Here is a 21237-nt window from a genome sequence, read left to right as displayed (position 1 = left end):
GCTTCTTCCACTTAGTACGTTTTCAAGGCTTTTGAATGTTGTAGCATGAATCAGACCTTCATTCTTTTTATGGCTAGATAATATTTCATTGTATAAATATGCCACATTTTGTTTATCCGTTCACCAGTTAATGGCATTTGGGTTGTTTCCACTTTTTGGCTATTATGAATAATGCTGCTGTGAACGTTCGTGTTCAAGTTTTTGCTTGAAAACCTGTTTTCATATCTTTGGGTATATACAAAGGAGTGAAATGGCTAAGTTATATGGTAATTCTGTGTTTAACTTTTTGAGGAACCACCGTCTTACATTTCCACCAGAAGTGTATGAAAATTTTAATTTTGCCACCAACTTTTTTTTGTTCTCCTATTTTTTTATTATACCCATTTTAGTGGGTATAAAGTGGTCTCTCATTTTGGCTTTGTTTTTCTGTAATGATTGTTGAGCTACATTACATGTTCTTGTTGGCCATTTGTGTATCTTCTTTGGAGAAATGTTTATTCAAGTACTTTGAAGTTGTTTTTTTTTTTTTCTTTTTCAAGAAATGGTCTCACTCTGTCACCCAGGCTAGAGTGCAGTGATGTGATCATGGCTCACTGCAGCCTCAACCTCCTGGGCGCAAGTGATCCTCCCACTTGAGCCTCCCAAGTAGCTGGGACTACAGGTACATGCCACTGTACCTGGCTAGTTTTTTAAAAAATATTTTTTGTAGAAATGGGATCCCACTCTGTTGCCCAGGCTGGTCTCAAACTTATGGGCTCAAGTGATCCACTTGCCTTGGCCTCTCAAAGTCTTGGGATTATAGGCATGAGTCAAGACACCCAGCTTTGCCCATTTTTAAATTGGATTGTTTGTCTTTTTGTTGTTGAGTTGAAGTAGTTCTTTATACCTTCTATTAAAAGTAATGGCAAAAAACTGCAATTATTTTTGCACCAACCTAATAAATCAGGGGTGTCCAATCTTTTGGCTTCCCTGGGCCACATTGGAAGAAGTATTGTCTTGGACCACACATAAAATACACCAACAGTAACGATAGCTGATAAGCTTTAAAAAATTGCAAAAAAAAAAAAAAAACCGTAATGTTTTAAGAAAGTTTATAAAATTTGATTTGGGCCACTTTCGAAGCTGTCCTTGTCCGCATGCAGCCCAAGAGCTAGATAAGCTTGTTCTAGATGTTAGACTCTATCAAATACATGATTTGGAAATATTTTCTCCCATTATGAGCATTGTCTTTTCACTCTCTTGATAGTATTCTTTGTTGCATACAGTTTTTAATTTTGATGAAATCCAATTAATTTTTTCCTTTAATGCTTGTGCTTTTGGTGTCATATCTAAGAATCTATTTCCATTCTTTGACTCTCCATTCATCATTTTAATGTTTTCTTCTGATGTATCTTCCAATTTACTGATTTGATGTCTAATCTACCTTTACATCTATTTATTAAATTTTTAATTTCTCCTCTGCTAAAATTTTAAACATTTATTTTCTTAAACATATTTAGCATATTATTTTAAATTCTGTCCCTCATTGTTTTGTATTCATTATTCCTTATGAGACTATTTCTGGTTTATATGGCTTCTGTATTTACTTTGTTCATGTTATCTTATCTCTGTTATTGTTAATTAAGGGCTAGATGCTGTATGTGATCAATTATATAAATAATTTGAGACCTGTGATGATATTACCTTCCTCCACAAAGATTTATGTTTGTTTTTAGCAGGCACTGTCAATGCAAAACTGTCTTAATTTAATTTTATGGGAAATATTTAGAGCTGAGCTTTAGTCCCTGTGAGAACCAGTCAAGTTTCAGTTCCTACTTGCTCCTAGAGTATAGTTCTTTGGGCTTTTAACAAAAGTGTTGGAGTTTTGCTATCTCCACTTTCACACCTTGGTGGGCCTTAGACTACACACACACACACACACACACACACACACACACACACTCTCTCTCTCTCTCTCTCTCTCTCTCTCTATATATATATATATAGATAGATATGTAAAAATTTATATATATATAATTTTATACCATATGTTTATGGTTCTAATTTTCCTTGGGAAAAGTTTATCTGAAGTACATAATTCTGCCATTACCAGAAGTGGAAGTCAACAGCATATAAGTAGAAGTAAACGGCATATAATTACTCTTTTTAAAAATTAGAACAGATTCAAAGATCATTATATAATAATGTCAGTCTTACCCACTTGAATTTTTATGTATTTTGTTGGAGGAGGGGAGAAAGAAATAGAGTTACAATGATCCTACTAGCAATTGTACACGATGGCTTGCTAAGCAGATAAATACCTTTAATGTGTGTCTTATCAGAAAAAAAAAGTAAGATCATTTATTTATACAACTTATGTGGAAATTATTTTCTTATATTTCCTTATATGATTGCATCTCTCATGATACAGTGAACACCTTATAAGAAGGAACCTTAGTTTACTCATCTTCAGTTTTGTAGTGCTAGACCTGGAATTGAGTACATAGTAAGTGTAGAAATGAATGCATGTAGTGAAAATACTTTGATTTTTCACAGTGAAAAATTAATATTTGTTGTTCTGAATTATCCTATAAGATGTATTTTAATAGGGAAGGCAGGATCTTTTCTCACCAGCTCTTTTGTTCCATCCCCTTCTAACAGGTGGCATCTCCACAGAAAGCGACTGTGCTTTTGAGCCAGACTACGCTGTCCCGCCACTTCCAGTGAGTGAAGGTATGCAGCACATTCGGATTATGGAGGGCATGTCTCGCTCTCTTCCATCCTCCCCCTTACTCACACATCAGTCTATCAGTGTTCGGCTCCAGCCTGTGAAGAAGTTAACTGGTAAGGACTTTACCTAAATTTAGTATGTTTAACAGGAAGCCTAACGATATGACACTTTAGGTCACGTCAGATGTATATATTTGCATCTTTAGGTTTTTCCTCTCTGGCCTTCCTAATGTCACAGACTCTTGACACTAAAAAAAAACTCCAACTGATTTTAATTTAGAGAATTAGAACAGTACTCAGTTTGACAGATTGATGTATTTATTTTCTAAATGACCCATCTGTTGTGAACATATTTTTCTAGGTTTTCAGGAAGTTCCTGGTTTTGCCAGAATACACTGTTGTTCTGATTTCATTTATCAGCTTGTTCATGTCAGGTTAACAGATGGAGACTTTCTAATTTTAGGATAATAGGAGCTTGATAGTTCAGCAAAGGTACATCAGTCGTATTTTATTTGAAATTGTTATTTGTATATTTTATATCTATTTTTAAAAGATAATTTAGATATTTTCCTCTACACTTGACATTAACTTCTTAGGATATTTACTATAATTCATAAGTTATGGATTATGTTGACTTTAATATGATCTCACAATATGTATTACCCATTTAGATCAAGTTGTTAGGTGTGAAACTGTGGCTTTATTAAATGAACTTTTGTCCTTTTACATCTTTTCAGGAAATAAATTTTAATATATAGTTGAAGAATGCTTATGTGTGAACATATGTAATCCTGGGTCACTTTGTTAGATTTCTTCTAGCATTATCAATATATCCCTGACGTCAGTAAGTTGACTAGTATTGATGGGTTCTGAGTGCATGGAGGCATGAAATTAAGTTATTCACAAAGGATATATCGACTGTTTCCTGTCTGACATTGAGCTAGACAGTAGAGAAGTTTGATTATCATTATGACAATTCAAAAGAAAATGAGAAATGAAATTTTTGGGCACTTCTGTCTATGTAGAGTGAAACTTTTTCACTGTTTATAATTTTCATTAAAATAATAGCATTTCTTCTATAGTTCTACAAAGCATAAATTATGCCTCTTTACATTGTGTATTATTGGCATTTTCAAAAAATAAATGAATCAAAGTCACTTTGGTCGTTAGATACTTCAGTCTAAAGACACTTTGGTCATTAGATTAAAAAAATAGGTAAAATAGCCTAAAAACATAATATCCTGAAACACCAGTTCCCTTCTAATGTCCAAAAATATGATGAATTTTATGTGATTAGGCTTAAATAAAATCTCAGTGCTTAGAAATTCTCCTTGTTTTACAGTCAAAGGTATTATTGATTACTAAAAATATAAAAATCCCAAATCTGTTGGTTGTCATGTGATGTGTTTCATTTTACCACACAGAGTGGAAAAAATAGTAAGTCCAGTTTCTATGTAGAAGTGAGCTGGATTGCCTGAAGTTTTAGAGATACCGCTTTCCTATCCCATTTGCCTGTCTTAATTTGAATGTCAACTTAATAGTCAACCTTTATTAAGAGATAACCATTAAATATAACAAAGTCAATAACATACCTAATATCACAGAGGTATTGTAGTGAAGCAGTAATGCAGAGTGTAATTGATTAATGACATATATGAACTTTTGAGTTTTAATTTTACAAGTATTTGAAGCTTCTGTAATTTCTCATAGTTTAATTTACTGAAGACTATCAAAGGCCTAACAATTTAATGATTAAGAATGCATTTCTCCAAAGAATGGTTCTTTCTTGGCATTAATTATCAAAATGCAATAATTTAATCAGGCCATTAGGACTACACTTAGTAATTTCTCCATTTCCATACATTCAAACTTTCAAGTGCCTTATATGTATTCATATTACCAACCAAACTGAATGAATAGGGCCAGAAGAGTCATCATATTCTATTTTCTTTGTGACTTTCTAATAGTCTCTTGTCTCTGGCACAGTTAAAAGCAGTTTGCTTATTATTCTTCAGTGCTTTTTACTTAATCATTCAACAGATATTTGTCTAAGGCCCATTACATGCCTAGGCACTGCTCTAGATATGATAGAGTGGTGAAAAGGACCACTAAGACCCCTGCCTTCAAGGATTTTATATTTCAGTTGAGAGAAGATGTAATAAACGCACAGCCAGTAAATAAATACTTGAATTTTAAATAGTGGCAACTACTACAAAGGTAATGCAGTATGGAAGGGGATAGAAACTGGGGTTGAGGTAGAGTTTCCTTCTATGGAATGACTGGGGAGAGTCAAAGGAGGAGATATTTGAGCTGAGTTTTCAATTTAAGAAGGAGCCAGCCATGGGAAGATCTGGGATCGGAGCTTTCCAGGCAGAGCTAACAGTCAGAACAAAAGTCCTAAAGCAGAAATGAGCTTGGCATGTTCAAGGAATGGAAAGAAGGCAAGTGTGGCCTGAGCAGAGTAAGTCTGAAGGGACAGTAGTAGAAAATGAGTTAGAGCTGGGGCACAATGGTGCATACCTGTCATCTCAGCACTTTCAGAGGCCGAGGCAGGAAGATTGCATGAGGCCAGAAGTTTGAGACCACCCTGGACAACATAATGAGACCCTGTCTCTACAACAAATAATTTAAACAAAATAGCTGGGTGTCATGGCATGCCACCCATATGTAGTCCTAGCTACCAAGGAGGCTACGGTGGGAGTGTTGCTTAAGCCCAGGAGGTGGAGCTGCAATGAGCTCTGTTCTCACCACTGCACTCAGGCCTGGGAAACAGAACGAGCAAGACCCTGCCACTAAAAAAAAATAAAAATAAAAAATAAAAATAAATAAATAAATAAAAAGAGTTGGAGAGGTGGGCAGAAGCCACAGTTTTTAGGGTCACAGTAAGGAGCCTACTCTGATTATAGGATTTTTTTTTTTACCTTATTTATTCTCTCTCTATTGTTTTTTCCTTTTTATTTTTATTTATTTATTTTTATTATACTTTAAGTTCTAGGGTACATGTGCACAATGTGCAGGTTTGTTACATATGTATACATGCGCCATGTTGGTGTGCTGCATCCATTAACTCATCGTTTACATTAGGTATATTTCCTAATGCTATCCCTCCCCCCTCCTCCCTCCCCTCACCTCTGGACACAGGAAGGGGAACATCACACACCAGGATTGTAGGATTTTAAACAGAGGAGGAACAGGTAGTAGTATGATCCAATTTACCTTGTAATCGAATCTTGTTGGCATGTATGTAGAGAATGAAGTATGAGGGACTAGAGTATCACATATTCATTAGCCTTGTGCAGTCAGCCCTCTGAATCCATGGATTCAACCAAACACAGATTGAAAATATTTTTCTTAAAAAAACCATCTGTACTGAACATGTAGATTTTTTTATAATCCCTAAACAATACAGTCTAACAACTATTTACATGGTATTTACATTGTATTAGATATTATAAGTAATTTAGAAAGGATTTGAAGTATACAGAAATATGTGCCTAGGTTATATGCAAACACTGTGCCATTTCATATCAAGGATTTGAGCATAATCCAAGGAAGGTCCTGGAACCAGTCCCCCATGGATACTCGGGGACAGCTGCATAGGTTTTCCTGATCTTTAAATAGTCATTATTAGTCATTGTCTCCACTTCTAATAAGGTGGGTACTTATGTTTTCATTTTGTAAGATATGACAAAGGAGTATCCTTTTCCTATCATTGTTACTCTGTAACCTTTATACTCTTAACATATTTATCTTAGTCTTCCATGCCGGTGTATGTAAAGACTCATTTGCAGATATAGGTCCATTTCCAAATAGTTTGACTCATTTTCAGTCTGGAGGGAGTAAGAATGGGTAAAGACCAGCTCAAGAATAGATATAGTTTAGAGCTTGAAAACTAATTTTTAAATGTATACACACCTCACTCTATTCAGTACAAAAATAAGTTAATGTAGTAAATGTGTTCAAGAGAGACATAGACTTTGTGGTCCGACTGTTTGGGTTTATATCCCATCTCTGAGTGTCACGTCACGACTGTTTGCTTCTGTTTCTTCATCTGTAAAATGGGGATAACAATAATACAACCGACTTCATGGGTGGTTGTCTTATTCTTATAATCACATTGTTTTATAGTTTTTAAAAACCGTGTTTAAGGGCTCAGAAAGTGTTAGCCGTTATTGTTAATAAAATTTGTTGAGAAATTTGTAAAAATTGCTTTTCATGTTAGATACCAGTGGGAACTTTAAAGCTTTATATGTTTTTAAAGTCGCACTTTTTAATGAGTAGTAGCAATAATAATGACAATAATTTTCATTATAATGCCTGTTGTGTGGCATACTCTTATTAGCTTGTGTTTTTGTCACTGGTGTCTCCACTTTACAGATGAGCAAATTAAGTTCATAGAGAGGTAAATGTCTTGCTGGAAGTAAAATGTCTTGTGGAGGATAATACAACTAGGCAGCGGTCAGAGTTAGGATTAATACCCAGTCCCTCCACGTGTGTCTCATTTTACCAAGAAGAAAATCGAGGTTTAGTGAAGTTAAATAGCTCATCCAGAGCATCTAGTATATCAATTAAGATTTTTATTGTTTCAAGTAATAAAAGATACAGCCAAATGGTTTAAGCAGTAAAGAAGACCTAAAAATTGGGCAGGTTTCAAGGTTCGTTGGACTTACTTAGGTATTGCTGTGCTTTGGGGGCGATGTGGAAGAGAGTAAGCAGAGGCTCCCTGTGGTCTCTAGATTCTTGCCCAGTGCTCCTTCCAAGATGCTTTCCCATAGTATCATAAAGATCCTCAGCATAGATAGATGAGTAAGGATGCTAAAACTTCATTCATTCAACTCTTACGGAATTTATATTATTTACCCATTATGTACATTTGTTAAATTTAGTAAAACTTAAATTTTGCATATACATATTTTGGGTAGGGGTGAAAACTGGTACAACCATTTTTATGGCAATTTGACAATATGTATCAAAATTATAAGGCACATAATCCTTAATACACCAATCTTATTACTAGGAGTTTGTTTTACAAATAAGCTTGATCAGATTTGAAAATGTGTATGTATGTGTGTACATATATGTGATATTGTTTATATAGCAAAAAATGAAAATCCAAATATTTCTCAATAGGAACCCATGTGTGTTTTTAAATGATACATATGCAGACATACATACAGACATGCATGCGTTTGTTGGTAGCCTAAAGAGATAACTCTTACTCGGAAGTGGGAGAGGGATGACATAAGTTTTGCTGTTTAGCTTTCTGTAAGTCTTATCGTGTATAAAATGCAAACTCTCTTGAGACAGTATAACAAAATGAACCCTGTCATTTCCTGACTCTGTAATCTCGCTCAAATTTGTTTAAAGTCTCTGTACTTCAGTTCCCTTATTTCTAAACTAGGGATGATAATAGTATCTACCCCATAGGAGTAATAAGAGAATTAGATTAATTAGTACATGTAAAGCACGTAAGACAGTGTCTGGCATAGAGTAAGTAGTCAAAATGTTAGCTAAAATTATTATTATAGTTTCTAAAGAGATGTGGGTATTGAGTGTTTATCAGCTATGTCAAATGTGTGTTCTGAGCTTTTGCAAGGTAGCCTTCAAGAAACAATTACGCTAAGTCAGTCAGTCTACTTTTCTGAGGAGTAATCTTCAAATACCAACATCAAATAGATTATTATCTAATCTCTGGGAGAAAAAATGGCCTGATTTTCAAAGTATTTGTTGCCAATAAATTGGAATGACCATGTGGCAATCCAATTTGGATGGTAAATAAGTCACAATAACTGATTTGATCATGCTGAGCCTGGATATTTTAGATGCTAGCTATGGCCAAAGCCATGAATAAAAAGGAAACATTTACTTGTTCCAGAAACATCCTGGGGAAATCTTTGAAAAGCTCTTTTGACATTGAAAAGGGCCTATACATAGTGTTATTCTACATAGTCTGATATATTTCAGTATATTCATGATATGTTCTTTGCATAATAATATACTTATCCTGCAATTTTTGAAAGCCTACTAGAATTCAAGATGTACTGTGGTGAATTTTATGATGGGAAAAAAATACAGAATTGCTGCAAAGATTAAATAAGATTTCTTAAACATATAATCTAACATATAACAAACATTAACAAATATTATTTTTCTTCTCATTTATATCTTGGAAAAAATGGAAACATAGTCTTGTTTTATAAACATCCTGGAAAAATTACTGAAAAGTGAATTGGAAAATATAAAGGGCCTGTAGATAGTATTAGTCTCTATAGTCAAGATTTATTTCAGCGTACTTATAATACTGTGGCATCTGAGTAAATATCTTGCAATTTTAGGATAAACATTGGAATTCATAATATAGTGTAATGAATTTGTTAGATTAAAAAATACAGGAGACATGCATGGTAGTCTTAAGTTCCATCATTGCTAACTGTTAGAGACCACATGTTTTTGTAAGGTTAAATGAGGAAATATATACTAAGACTTTTAAGCTCTTTTGGAATAATAGACTAAATTAAACTATTAAATCTGGACCTCATTCAGGGTACTGTTTCTAATTTGGTTTCTAACTATTTCTAATTCAGATTCTCTGGTTTATGAGATAAAGATTAGGCTATTGTAAAACAGTGTAGGATTGGAAAAAAGGGGGGGCCCTTATTTCCTTGAAGAGGTTATTTCTGTAGTCTTCCAAATCAAAAGTAGAGAATGTTAGAGGGTTATTACTTAATTCAATATAATAATTTCAATTATCATGAGTCAGTATTGTTAAAGAAAACCAGAGCTCGACAGTAAAGTGGTAAAAACAGATTTTAGTAAGGCTCTATTGCAATAGTGTAGAACTGGGCTCAATTCTGAATATAGTAAAGAATGTTGGGGATTTATAGCTAAGGAGCAGAGTGGGGCAGAGGATAGAATCAGTGGATGGAAAATTATTAAGAGGAAGCTTCAAGAGTAAGGGGATTATTGCCAAACCAACTAAACAGTGCCTTGCTGAAGGCAAGCTATGTTGACCAGATTATCAAGGGTAGGGGGATTCTCACTAAACTGAGTTAGCAGGATTCTTGCTACAACTGGGCCAGGAGGCTTGAGGACAAGGCCCACGCAAGAGTGTTGAAAAGAGGTATCAGCGGAACCTGACTAAAGTTTGGTTAAGGGGTGAGCCTTTGCCACTGCGTATATGTTGAACACCTAAAAGGCAGCATAAATTATCAAATAAATAATCCTTTTGTGATATTTGCCCACACTGGATTTCAAAATAATTAAACCTTCTCTCTCTTTTTTTTTTTTATTATACTTTAAGTTTTAGGGTACATGTGCACATTGTGCAGGTTAGTTACATATGTATACATGTGCCATGCTGGTGCGCTGCACCCACTAACTCGTCATCTAGCATTAGGTATATCTCCCAATGCTATCCCTCCCCCCTCCCCCCACCCCACAACAGTCCCCAGAGTGTGATATTCCCCTTCCTGTGTCCATGTGATCTCATTGTTCAATTCCCACCTATGAGCGAGAATATGCGGTGTTTGGTTTTTTGTTCTTGCGATAGTTTACTGAGAATGATGGTTTCCAATTTCATCCATGTCCCTACAAAGGACATGGACTCATCATTTTTTATGGCTGCATAGTATTCCATGGTGTATATGTGCCACATTTTCTTAATCCAGTCTATCATTGTTGGACATTTGGGTTGGTTCCAAGTCTTTGCTATTGTGAATAATGCCGCAATAAACATACGTGTGCATGTGTCTTTATAGCAGCATGATTTATAGTCCTTTGGGTATATACCCAGTAATGGGATGGCTGGGTCAAATGGTATTTCTAGTTCTAGATCCCTGAGGAATCGCCACACTGACTTCCACAATGGTTGAACTAGCTCTTTTTATATTTAACCTGTGAGGTTTTAGATAAGAAAGTAATTTTCTAGTTTTTTTCTTTTCATATTTGAATGGAAGTCACTCATACAAAGTGAAAGTTTTATTTATAGTATTGTAGTGTTTATTTATAAAAGGATTATTTGTAGTAAGTGTAGTATTACTGTATGTATTCTTTTGAGATATAGTAGCCCTGTCTTCCTACCTCTATTCAACCACCACTAAGGAAAGTTTGCGAAAGTGCCCAAATGACCCTTAATGAAGAGAGAGCCAAAATAACAAGTCATTGATACTTTTAAGATGAAATGGTTTCATTTCTGTCAGGTTAGATGATTTGCAAGGTTATGATGAAAATTGGAATGGAAGAAAAACAATAAGAAAAATATTTTTAAAAGTCAAATAAGATGAAATAAGTTGCTTGTCACAAAGTGATTTCAGTTTCCCTTATAAAGACAAAGTTATCAGAATGTATAAAAAGCATTTCCAGTGAGTGTTATTTATAATAGATGCTTCTAAACAAATTGAGAGGAAGTTTACAAATAAAGGAATGAAAAATATATACCAAATAAATGTTGAGAAAAGGATAGTATTATTTGCAATAATATTAAACACAAATAAAAAAGTTTTATTTCATATTTTATGCAGATACAATTCATGAAGTAGATGTTAACCATTATTGCTTTTTTATGCATGAGACAACATGGCATCAAAATGTATGAAGTTATCCAGAGAAAAGAAAACATATGTTCACACCAGAACTTGTACACGTATGTTCATAGCAGCATTATTTATAATAGCCAAAGAGTGAAAACAGTTTGATGTTCATCAGCTGATGAGTGGATAAATAAAAAGTGATATATTCGTATTATTTGGCATTAAAAATAAATGCTTTCATGATCCATGGTGAACCTTGAAAACGTTACACTAAGTGAAAGAAACCAGTCACAAAAGAACATATGTTATACAATTGCAGTTATATGAAATGTCCAGAATAGGCAAGTAATCTATAGAGACAGAATGTTAATTGGTGGTTACCTAAGGGAAAGGGGTCACCAACGATGGTATAGGTAGTGAATGCTTAAGGGTATAGGATTTCATTTTGGGGTGATGAAAATGTTCTAAACTTAGATTATGCTGACAATTGTACAACTCTGTGAATGAACTAAATCCATTAAATTGTACTTATATCTCAATAAGGAAGTTTTTTAAAAATAAAAACTTCATATAGTAAACATTAGCAATGAAAGGGAAAGTTGATGAATTTATATTTAACCCATTTATGCCAGAGGCTACAAATTTTTTCATGTCAAAAATCAGACCTTGGCCATGACCTTGAGCAGTAGGATATAAATAACTCCCACAAGCTTAGCGTTCCAATAATGGGACACTAGGCATAAATGGGTTAAGGCAGATTTCATGCCTCATAAAATGAACAGCTCATTAAAGGATATGGATAATTTGAATAATAAGCAATTAAACAAGTCATTATATTTCAGAATTGCTAAAAGATTTGGAATGTTCTAAACAAAAAGAAATAAGTGTTTGAGGTGATGAATATCTCAGTTACCCTGATTTGATCATTACATATTATATGCCTGTATCCAGATATTACATATACCCCATAAATATGTAAAGTTAATATGTGTCAAGTTTTTAAAAGCTTAATTCAGCCAAGTGTAGAACCTCATACTGAAAAACATAAGATTTCTTATACTTGTATTGTTTTCCAGCACTTGTGAACTGTTTATAAAAGTTGATTATAGGCCAGACGTTGTGGCTCACGCCTGTAATCCTAGCACTTCGGGAGCCCGAGGCGGGCAGATCAGAGGCCAAGAGATCAAGACCATCCTGGCCAACATGGTGAAACTCCGTCTCTACTAAAAATACAGAAATGAGCTGGGTGTGGTGTCATGTGCCTGTAGTCCCAGCTCCTTGGGAGGCTGAGGCAGGAGAATCCCTTGAACCCGTGAGGCAGAGGTTGCAGTGAGCCAAGATCATGCGGCTGCACTCCAGCCTGGTGACAGAGCAAGACTCCGTCTCAAAAAAATAAATAAATAAATAAAAATAAAAAATTTTAAAAAGTTGATTATATATTTGGCCATAAAGAAATCTCTGTACAATGCACATATTTTTCATTGAAAATCAAAATAGAATCTAACAACAGAAGATAGGGAGAAATTTCTTTGCTACTTCTAAAATTTTAAAGTTTTAAAATAACTTTTTAAAATAACTTTTGGGTTAAAACAGAAACCAAAATTGAAAAAAAAAGTTGGAAATTAACATGTATTATGTATTAAAACTTATGAAATGTAGCCAAAGTAGTACTCTATGGAAAAGTCATTACCTTGATTACTTTTATTAGAAAACAAGAAGTACTGAAAATAAATGAACTAATAAGGAGATCGAGGAAGACATAGTAAACATGAAGTAATCAATAAAGTTAAAAGGTAAAATGAATAAGCAAAAAACTAGTACTTGATCAGTAAAGCCAGTTTCCTTGAAAAGACTAAGATAATAGAGCAATCTTTGATAGAAGTGATCAAAATGAAAAAGAGGGAGCGAGAAAAGATAACATACAGAACATACAGAACAAGAAATTAATTAGTCACTAATCTTTTTATTATAAGGGAATACAGCATATAGCTTTATAGCAAAACAATACACACAAAAAAACCTTGAATGAGATGGAAGAAAACTGCTGTAAATTTGACTCAAGAAAACTTGAAATTATGACTAGCCTGGTAACCATAGAAATCAAAGATCTCCAAGAGTCATCAGACCTAGATGATTTTACAGGCAAGTTTTAGCTGAACTTACAAGTAATAATAATTATAATAATAGTAGTAATTAAAGATAATATTTTTGAGCTGTTACCCTATTCTAGACAGTGTTAAGTAATTTACCTATATGAGCAAATTTAATCTTCACAGCAAACTTAGTGGATAGTCAACAGTCTCTGTGTGAACACTTTCAGTGATAGTGAGCTTTCTTCTTTGTAACATAGCCTGTTCCTTTGTTCAGTAGTTTTAACTGTCAGTTCTCTAATTTACATGGATGGAAATGTCCTCCTTTATTGTTCCTACCCATTAGTCCTAGTTCTGCCTTGTAGAACTATACGACATAAATTAACCTCTTCTTTCACGTGGCAGTCTTTTATATCCTGGAAAGCAGCCATCATGTCTCCTTTTCTGTAGCTTAAAAGACTTTATTTACAGCCTGTCTGATATCAAGATGGTAGTACAGCTGTGTTATTTTCATCATCTTCTGCTCTAGTAACCATATGAAAATGGGCATGAGATTACTTTGAAATTACTCTTCCTTGTGACCCCTTATCAACTTTCAGTGAGCATTTTTTTCTTTTGAGAAATTGAATAGAAACTCCTAGTATCCACATTTTGGCATCCTTTAGTCCTGTAGTTCTGTGAATTTCCTGCATGGCTTTACAGAAACTGTTATTGGTAGTTTCATGTTCATGTCTTCCTGTCCTTTTAGAATTCTGAAAGGTAAATTGTGTGGGTCTGGATTTTGATTATGTGTATTTTAACTTGTCCTCAAAACTTGGTCTTTAATGTCCTCTTAATGATGTTTATTAAATATAATTTTCTTAATGGAGAACATTAAAGCAAAATCAGAGTTGTCTTAATTTGTTTAGGTTGCTATAAGAAAAAACCTCTGGGACTGGGTAATTCATAAAGAACAGAAATCTATTTTCTTACAGTTCTGGTGGCTGGGAAGTCTAAGATCAAGGCACCAGCAGGTTTGGTTGTCTGGTGAGGGCTGCTGTCTGCTTCCAAGATAACACCTTGTTGCTACATCTTCCAGGAGGGAGGGACATTTCGTCCACACCTGAGGGAAGATGGAGGTGTGAGATAATCTAACTCTGTAGCCTCTTTGATAAGGTCTTAATCCCAGCCACAAAGGGAGGAGCCTTTATATGGCTTAACTACCGCTTAAGGGTTCTACCTCTTTCTACTGTCATACTGGCCTTTAAATTTCAACACCTGAATTTTGGAGGACATGTTCAAACCATAGCACCAAGGGTTGAATAATGGATTGTTCTGTCTCTTGCTTAGAGCAGGATATTGTTAAGCATGGCAAACTTTGGAGTCAGATATACTTGGGTTCAAACCGTGACTTTGCTACTTATTAACTGTATGACCTTGGCCGTGTCACTTGACTACTCTGAGTATGTTTTCTTACCTGTATTGTATTATTGGTATTTCTGCATCACAGAGTATTGTATGGATTAAGTAAGATATGGCTGGGAATGGTGGCTCACACCTGTAATCCCAGCAATTTGGGAGGCCAAGGTGGAGGATTTCCTGAGCTCAGGAGTTTGAGAATAGCCTGGGCAACATCTCAAAATCCTGTTTCTACTAAAAATACAAAAAAAATTAGCTGGGTGTGGTGGCATGCACCTGTAATCCCAGCTACTCGGGAGGCTGAGGCAGGAGAATCGCTTGAACCCGAGAGGTGGAGGTTGCAGTGAGCTGAGATAGCACCACTGACAGAGTGAGACTCTGTCTCCCTGCCAAAAAAGTAATTAATTAAATAAGATGTGTGTCAAGAACTTAGTAAAGAGTTTAGCTCGTAGAAGGTGATTCATAAATGAAAGCTTATAATAAAATCACTACATGATTTATCTTTCCCATGCAGCAGATCTGTCCTGTTCTTGTCTGTTTTTTAATTCTAAGAACATCCCAGCAATCCTTTTTGCTATCTGCAAAACATTGCTCTTCTCAGCTGGGGCTCTATTCTTCGTGGACAATATCGTTAGATGGTTTTCCATTCTTCATCTTTGATTATGGTTTTCTACTCTTCATCTTTGATTATTTCCCCCTCTCTTTGTATATTTCTTCTTCGGGCACAATCTGTCTTTATCAAAAAATTTCTGATATGGCAATATTTATTTCTTTAGATGCTTCCATATGTTTATGATTGTATAAATTGCTTTTTATTTTATTTGTTTATTTTTTTGAGACTGTATCTCACTCTGTCACCAGGCTGGAGTGCAGTGGCACAATCTCAGCTCACTGCAACCTCCGCCTCCCAGGTTCAAGTGATTCTCCTGCCTCAGCCTCCTGAGTAGCTGGGATTACAGGCGTGCACCACCATGCCCAGCTAATTTTTGTATTTTTAGTAGAGGCGGGGTTTCACCATGTTGGCCAGGATGGTCTCGATCTCCTGACCTTGTGATCCGCCCGCCTCGGCCTTCCAAAGTGCTTGGGTTACAGACGTGAGCCACCGCGCCCGGCCATTGCTTTTTATTTTTAATCTATACCCTCAAACCATATTCTCTTTTAAAATTATTGACCATGGGCTCATAGCTTCTTTTCTCTACATTTTTAAAGAAATGTTTGCCTAAATCTGAAGTGTTGAATTGACGGTCCGGCATTCCTTTTAGTGCTGTGACCAATGAAGGGTCAAACCAAGGACACCTAGGACCTGAGATGGAGAAGGCAAGTTAGTAAGATAACAGTGTGGTAGCACTCATGAAGTAGATGCATAAGCAGACCCTAAAGATTAGGGTGGATCAGCAGTAGGGTAATTGTTAGGTGTCACAGGAAGTAAGTGGAACCTGTTAATCCAAGGGAATCTAGGGGGAGGCAGTAGGCAAAGTTCCAGGGAGGACAAGTAGTCAGCACCAAGAAAAACATCTAACATTGAGGACACAGTGTAAGGTAATGTTGTTTTTCAACAGATCTTTATGGAATGTCTGTAATGTGGCAGGGTTAAGGCTCAGAACTCTAGGACCAAAAGAACTGATAGGGTCACACTGGTCAAGAACCCAGCTGAACGAAGAACCCGTTTAGAGTTCTACATAGTCATTTGTAAACTCTGTCTGGGCAGATTAGTTCTTTTTGAGCTTCTGTTTCTTCATATGTACAGTGAAGATAATAACACCTTAAGGCTGAGAGGAATACAGAAATGTGTGTAGAGTTTCTTTTTGTGCCAAGCACTTCTTGTGACAAACAAGGGGGAAATAATAAAAAGAATCCTAACATGTGAAAAAGTTGTCAATCACTTGATTAATATCCTTTTTAGCTCCTGTGTTGTGTTTCCAAGAATTGGGTATCAGTTTTAAACATGGAAAATACCATGAAGATTACAGAAAAAAATCCTTCATTGTCCATCCTTCTTCTGTGACCTTCCCCAGAAAACTCACCATGATTTATGCCATGGTCCCTAGGAAGTCTAATTTTTTTACTTAATTGACCTTGTCCTTCTCTACTTGCTTAACTTCCCACCTGCTATGGAATGTGAGCAGTTTAGAAAGTGTCAAATGTGGAATTTAAGGGCTAAACAATTTTGGCCATGAGGAATACTTTTCAGTCACAAAGCATCACAAAAGTCAAATAAATATCCACGATTCAAAAGAAAGCCTTAGTAACTCTCTAAACAGGAAATAAATTATAGTATGGGATAGTATAAAGCTTAGAACAGAATATATGTTCACATTATAATAACAGAAATTTTTATAATGCTAAACTATATATTTATTCTCATTATAGAAAATTATGCACCCAAATTGACATTCAGCCCGTAAGAGTAATAAACACGTGGCATGGCAGAGTAACTCCCTCTCTTAGAGGAGGATTTTAAACACCAGAGGGCAGAGTGTTTCAGAGGACGTTTTCAGTTCAGCTGGCCTTTCTTAATTGTAAATGCACATCCTTACCTTGTCCGTCAGTCATTCATGGCGTGGGCAGAATTTCAAAAGTTAAGAAATGTGGTTATTTCATTTTACTTATTTTTTTTTTTTTTTAAGACACAGAGTCCTGCTTTGTCACCCAGGCTGGAGTGTGGTGGCGCAATCACTGCTCATTGCAGCCTCAACCTCCTGGGGTCAAGAGATCTTCCCACCTCAGCCTCCTGAGTAGCTGGGACTACAGGCGTGCACCACCATACCTGGCTAATTTTTTCATTATTTTGTAGAGATGGGGTCTTGCTATGTTGCCCAGGCTGGTCTAAAGTCCTGGGCTCAAGCAACCCTCTCACCTCGGTCTCCCAAAGCACTGAGATTACAGGTGTGAACCACTGTGCCCAGCCAAGAAATATGGTCATTTTAGAATTGTCTATGTGGTATTATCTGTTTTGATGACTTTGTTTAGATAGCACAATGAGCAGTGTTTTGAGTTATACCAGAGTTGGTTGAACATCTCTGTTTTCCCCATTTCTGGTTAATGTTCATGTTTCTGATTTCTGAAAATGATTTTTAGAAAAAATTATGTATACATCTATATCATTCAGTAAATTTTATAACTTTAGATTAATGAAGTAAGTAAAGTGAGAGAAAGGAGATTTGATATGTGTATCTTATGGCTCAGTATGCCCTTTTATGCCCTGCTTATCAATAAAAACATTCTGAAAGAACCACCTGCCAACTCATGACCTTTTTCAAATGTTACAGTTATCATTTAGAGGTAGCATCACACATCTGGGATAATTTTATTCAGGGTTTAGATAGTGAAGTCAACATATAAAATAAAAACTGAGTATAAAGAAAATTATCCTCAGAAATCCATTACATATCATTCACGACATTCATTAAACAGAAATACTGCTTCTCAGTATGTCCAACCCTGCCAGTTTATCCTTTAGAGTTGTAACTATTTGACTCTTTACTCTTTTTCTTTGACCACCAGATGAAGTAGTTGGCTGATGTATAGGGATCACATATATGATTTTTAAGAATATATTTCTTTTTCTTCTCTGTCACTCATTACCCTACTGCTGCAGATTGAAGTCCTGATCTGGAGCAGTAGCCGTTGCTAGGAAAGACACAACCCCACGTAGAAAGTTGGCCAAAGCTTGAATTGCTATAGCTAGTAGAATGGTTACTTTCTTAACTCCTGTGAGAATAGAGATTTCGTATGTACATCTCTTCATAAATATTACCCTACCTTTAAGCACAATAGAGTTTAGCACGGATGATTACTCTTTAGAGAAAGCTTTTAATATAGCAAGACTGAAAAAAGAATAAAAATAAAAAAGAATGTAAAACTGTGTAAGTTTTAGCATGACTTACCTAAATTAATCATAAAGGATAACCAAGGAGAAGAGCTTAACTCCTTAAATCTCTCACCACCCTTAAGTTAAATCCAATTTTTCAAACAAAACAAAACCTGTGTACTTTGTCTTTTGAAGTATTTTAATCATGTCCTCATCCCAGTTAGCTCCTACACAGCATAAGCAACGTTAGAAAAAATTATTTGTCGTCCAAGTTTACATTTTTTGCAGAACTTTTCTGGTATCTCTCTAATGCAAAGATCTGCTCAACATGACTTGATGATGGGGAGGTGGGAGAGAAAGTTGCTCTTTTTACCTAAGATATTGAATAATCAGTATTCTAAAAAGTCACAACTGAAGAGAATTTCCCTCAAAAATAACTACTGGCACAAGACAATATTTGAGTTAAAAAACTTACTAGGTAGAAGAGATTAGACTATCCAGGAAACAGAATGAGATATGCTGTCCATGGAATTTTCAAGTCAAACATAATAGCTCGTTTTTGAGTTTGCCCTACAGTTTTCTAGTTAGGTAGGATAAAAAGTAATAGGTTATTTTAAACAACTCAATCACTTTGCATGTTCTTTGATATTAACCATTCCATAGAAACCACTTATACTTCTTTATTACCAAGTTACTATTTTCTAAAGACATTTATAAGTCATGTTGAGGCAGTAGAATTACTTGTACATTATTATATTAAATAATCCTTGAACACTAGTCCACAGTATCTGTATCTACTATAATTCTAAAAAGAAATAGCTACTAGCTACTTGTGAAAAGTATATGCAGTGTGATGGGACACAATATCCAATCAAACATAAAACCTAGCCTGGAAAAATATTTACCCTTTCAGTCAATTTTCTGTGTTTATGGAGTTCTATTGAAATTCCACTTTTCATTTTTATCTTTGCTGTTTTGCTTAGATACTATTAAAAAAGATAATATAGATTTTTAGAATTTTAAGCCTTTGCTTTGTATTTATTTTTTTCTATTCCCACAGTAGCTTTAGGAATAAGGTAGAAAATGCTTTACTGAGATGAATCAGTGGGTCAGAGTAGTTAGGTGACTTACTCAGGGTTATATTTAGAAGTAGCAAAGCTATTAGTCCAACTACAGTCAAGACTAGTCAAATGCATGTCCATCCCACTACATTGCAATTCTTATTAGTCACATTTTACTGAGGTTCTTCATTTATGGAGATAAATGCATCATAAATCTATGACCAACAAATACGTAACTTTTCCAGAATTGGTATTATAATGGCAGTGTTGCCCACATAAGAGAACAGTATAATAGGTAAATTTACCTAATATTTTGCTTTGTATTGTATCTGAATATTTCATTAAATAAATGGTGATGGAAAAGTAACACAGAGATATGATATAGAACAATTTCATATAGAACTACCCTATCTAAATAGATGAAATATCATAGCATCAGTGACCCATGCTTAATAAATCTAATGAAAGATATTTTTCTGCACCAGTCATCTCAGAGCAACATCCAGAAGACTATAGAGAGAGAGTACCATTACGACAATCTATGCATTGGTGCTTTCACTAGCTCCCCCTTCTCCTGTGATACCGTTTGGAAGCTATCCTACTATCCCCTGGAAGGGGGAGCTCTTCCTGATTCCTGGGAGGTGAGGAAAAACTATGACAAGAAAAGGATTGTCCAGGCCCAGTTAGGGTGAGGCCTTTAGAAGCATGGAGTGGACCAGTAACCCTGTCTTACAACTGATTGACGGAGAAGTTTTCTTGTTCGTGAATGAAGGCTATGAGCATTTTTAGTGAAGTAAGTGTCTTTTGAAACTTTCTTTATCTAGAAGGAATACAGGTGATAGTATGCCTCTCTTTGAAATTGGTGTCATTGCTACTTTATTAGTCAATCAGTTGATAGTGCTGCAGTTTTGGTATATCTGATGCATACCATCTGAATGAAAGGCATTTAATTAGGGTTTTAATATCTCTAAGTATTTAAAAATGAATTTTCTGCTATCTCAAACTCTAGACAGTTCCTTACATTGCAACAAAATCACTGTATAATTTTAACACAACAATAAATTATGGAGATACTGCAGACCTATATTAGCTTGCTAAAGTATTAATATTTTAAATTACCTCAATTGCATTTTTTGTTGGTGCCTACTAAGTAACTGTTTTACAGCGTATATTCACACAGCTCTGATTCAGAAATTCAGAAGAGCAAAACATGAGAAGGAAACAGTAAGAGAGGAGTTTACAGCTTTAAGGCATGAGGAGCTTACAGCTTTTTAATATAAATTGCTCCCAGAATCCATGTCACAGATCCTTATATGGTGCTGCTTTTTTCCTCTTGGTTGCTATGACAACAGCAGTACTGCACCATTCATCAGCTCTGGACCTGGGCTGCACTGCTAGCCTTCCTTGTTACTCCTGAATGTTAAGAAGAACATCCGTGAATCATTCACTCTGTTAACGCTGCGCCATTAGAAACCTAAGAACCAGTTCTTCCAGTAATTTGCTCTAACAGAGGGTGAACTAAACTGCGCCACAGAGAAAAATTGTGTAAAAATATTTCTTTTATCCTAATGGAATCATACAACCTATATTTGCTGCAGTATTCTGAAAGGACAAGCTTATGTCAACCAATCTAATGAAAA

General features: G+C 35.3%; 1 protein-coding gene across 12 annotated transcripts in view; it reads left to right on the top strand.

The window, feature by feature from the left end:
• Positions 1–21237, top strand: part of TANC2 (tetratricopeptide repeat, ankyrin repeat and coiled-coil containing 2) — a 473014-nt gene that overhangs the window by 139694 nt on the left and 312083 nt on the right. For 8 of the 12 annotated variants that reach the window (XM_055386902.2, XM_055386901.2, XM_055386899.2 and 5 more), the window contains one exon: positions 2641–2823. In XM_055386902.2, the coding sequence (XP_055242877.2) occupies positions 2641–2823 (183 nt within the window). The remainder of the gene's footprint in view (positions 1–2640; positions 2824–21237) is intronic. The other 4 variants (XM_055386907.2, XM_055386906.2, XM_055386905.2 and 1 more) reach the window with 1 other exon arrangement.

This window comes from Gorilla gorilla, chromosome 4, assembly GCF_029281585.2.
Source record: "Gorilla gorilla gorilla isolate KB3781 chromosome 4, NHGRI_mGorGor1-v2.1_pri, whole genome shotgun sequence".
Taxonomy (NCBI): Eukaryota; Metazoa; Chordata; class Mammalia; order Primates; family Hominidae; genus Gorilla; species Gorilla gorilla.
Note: the sequence above shows the minus strand (reverse complement) of the source record. Positions and strands in the feature narration are given on the sequence as shown.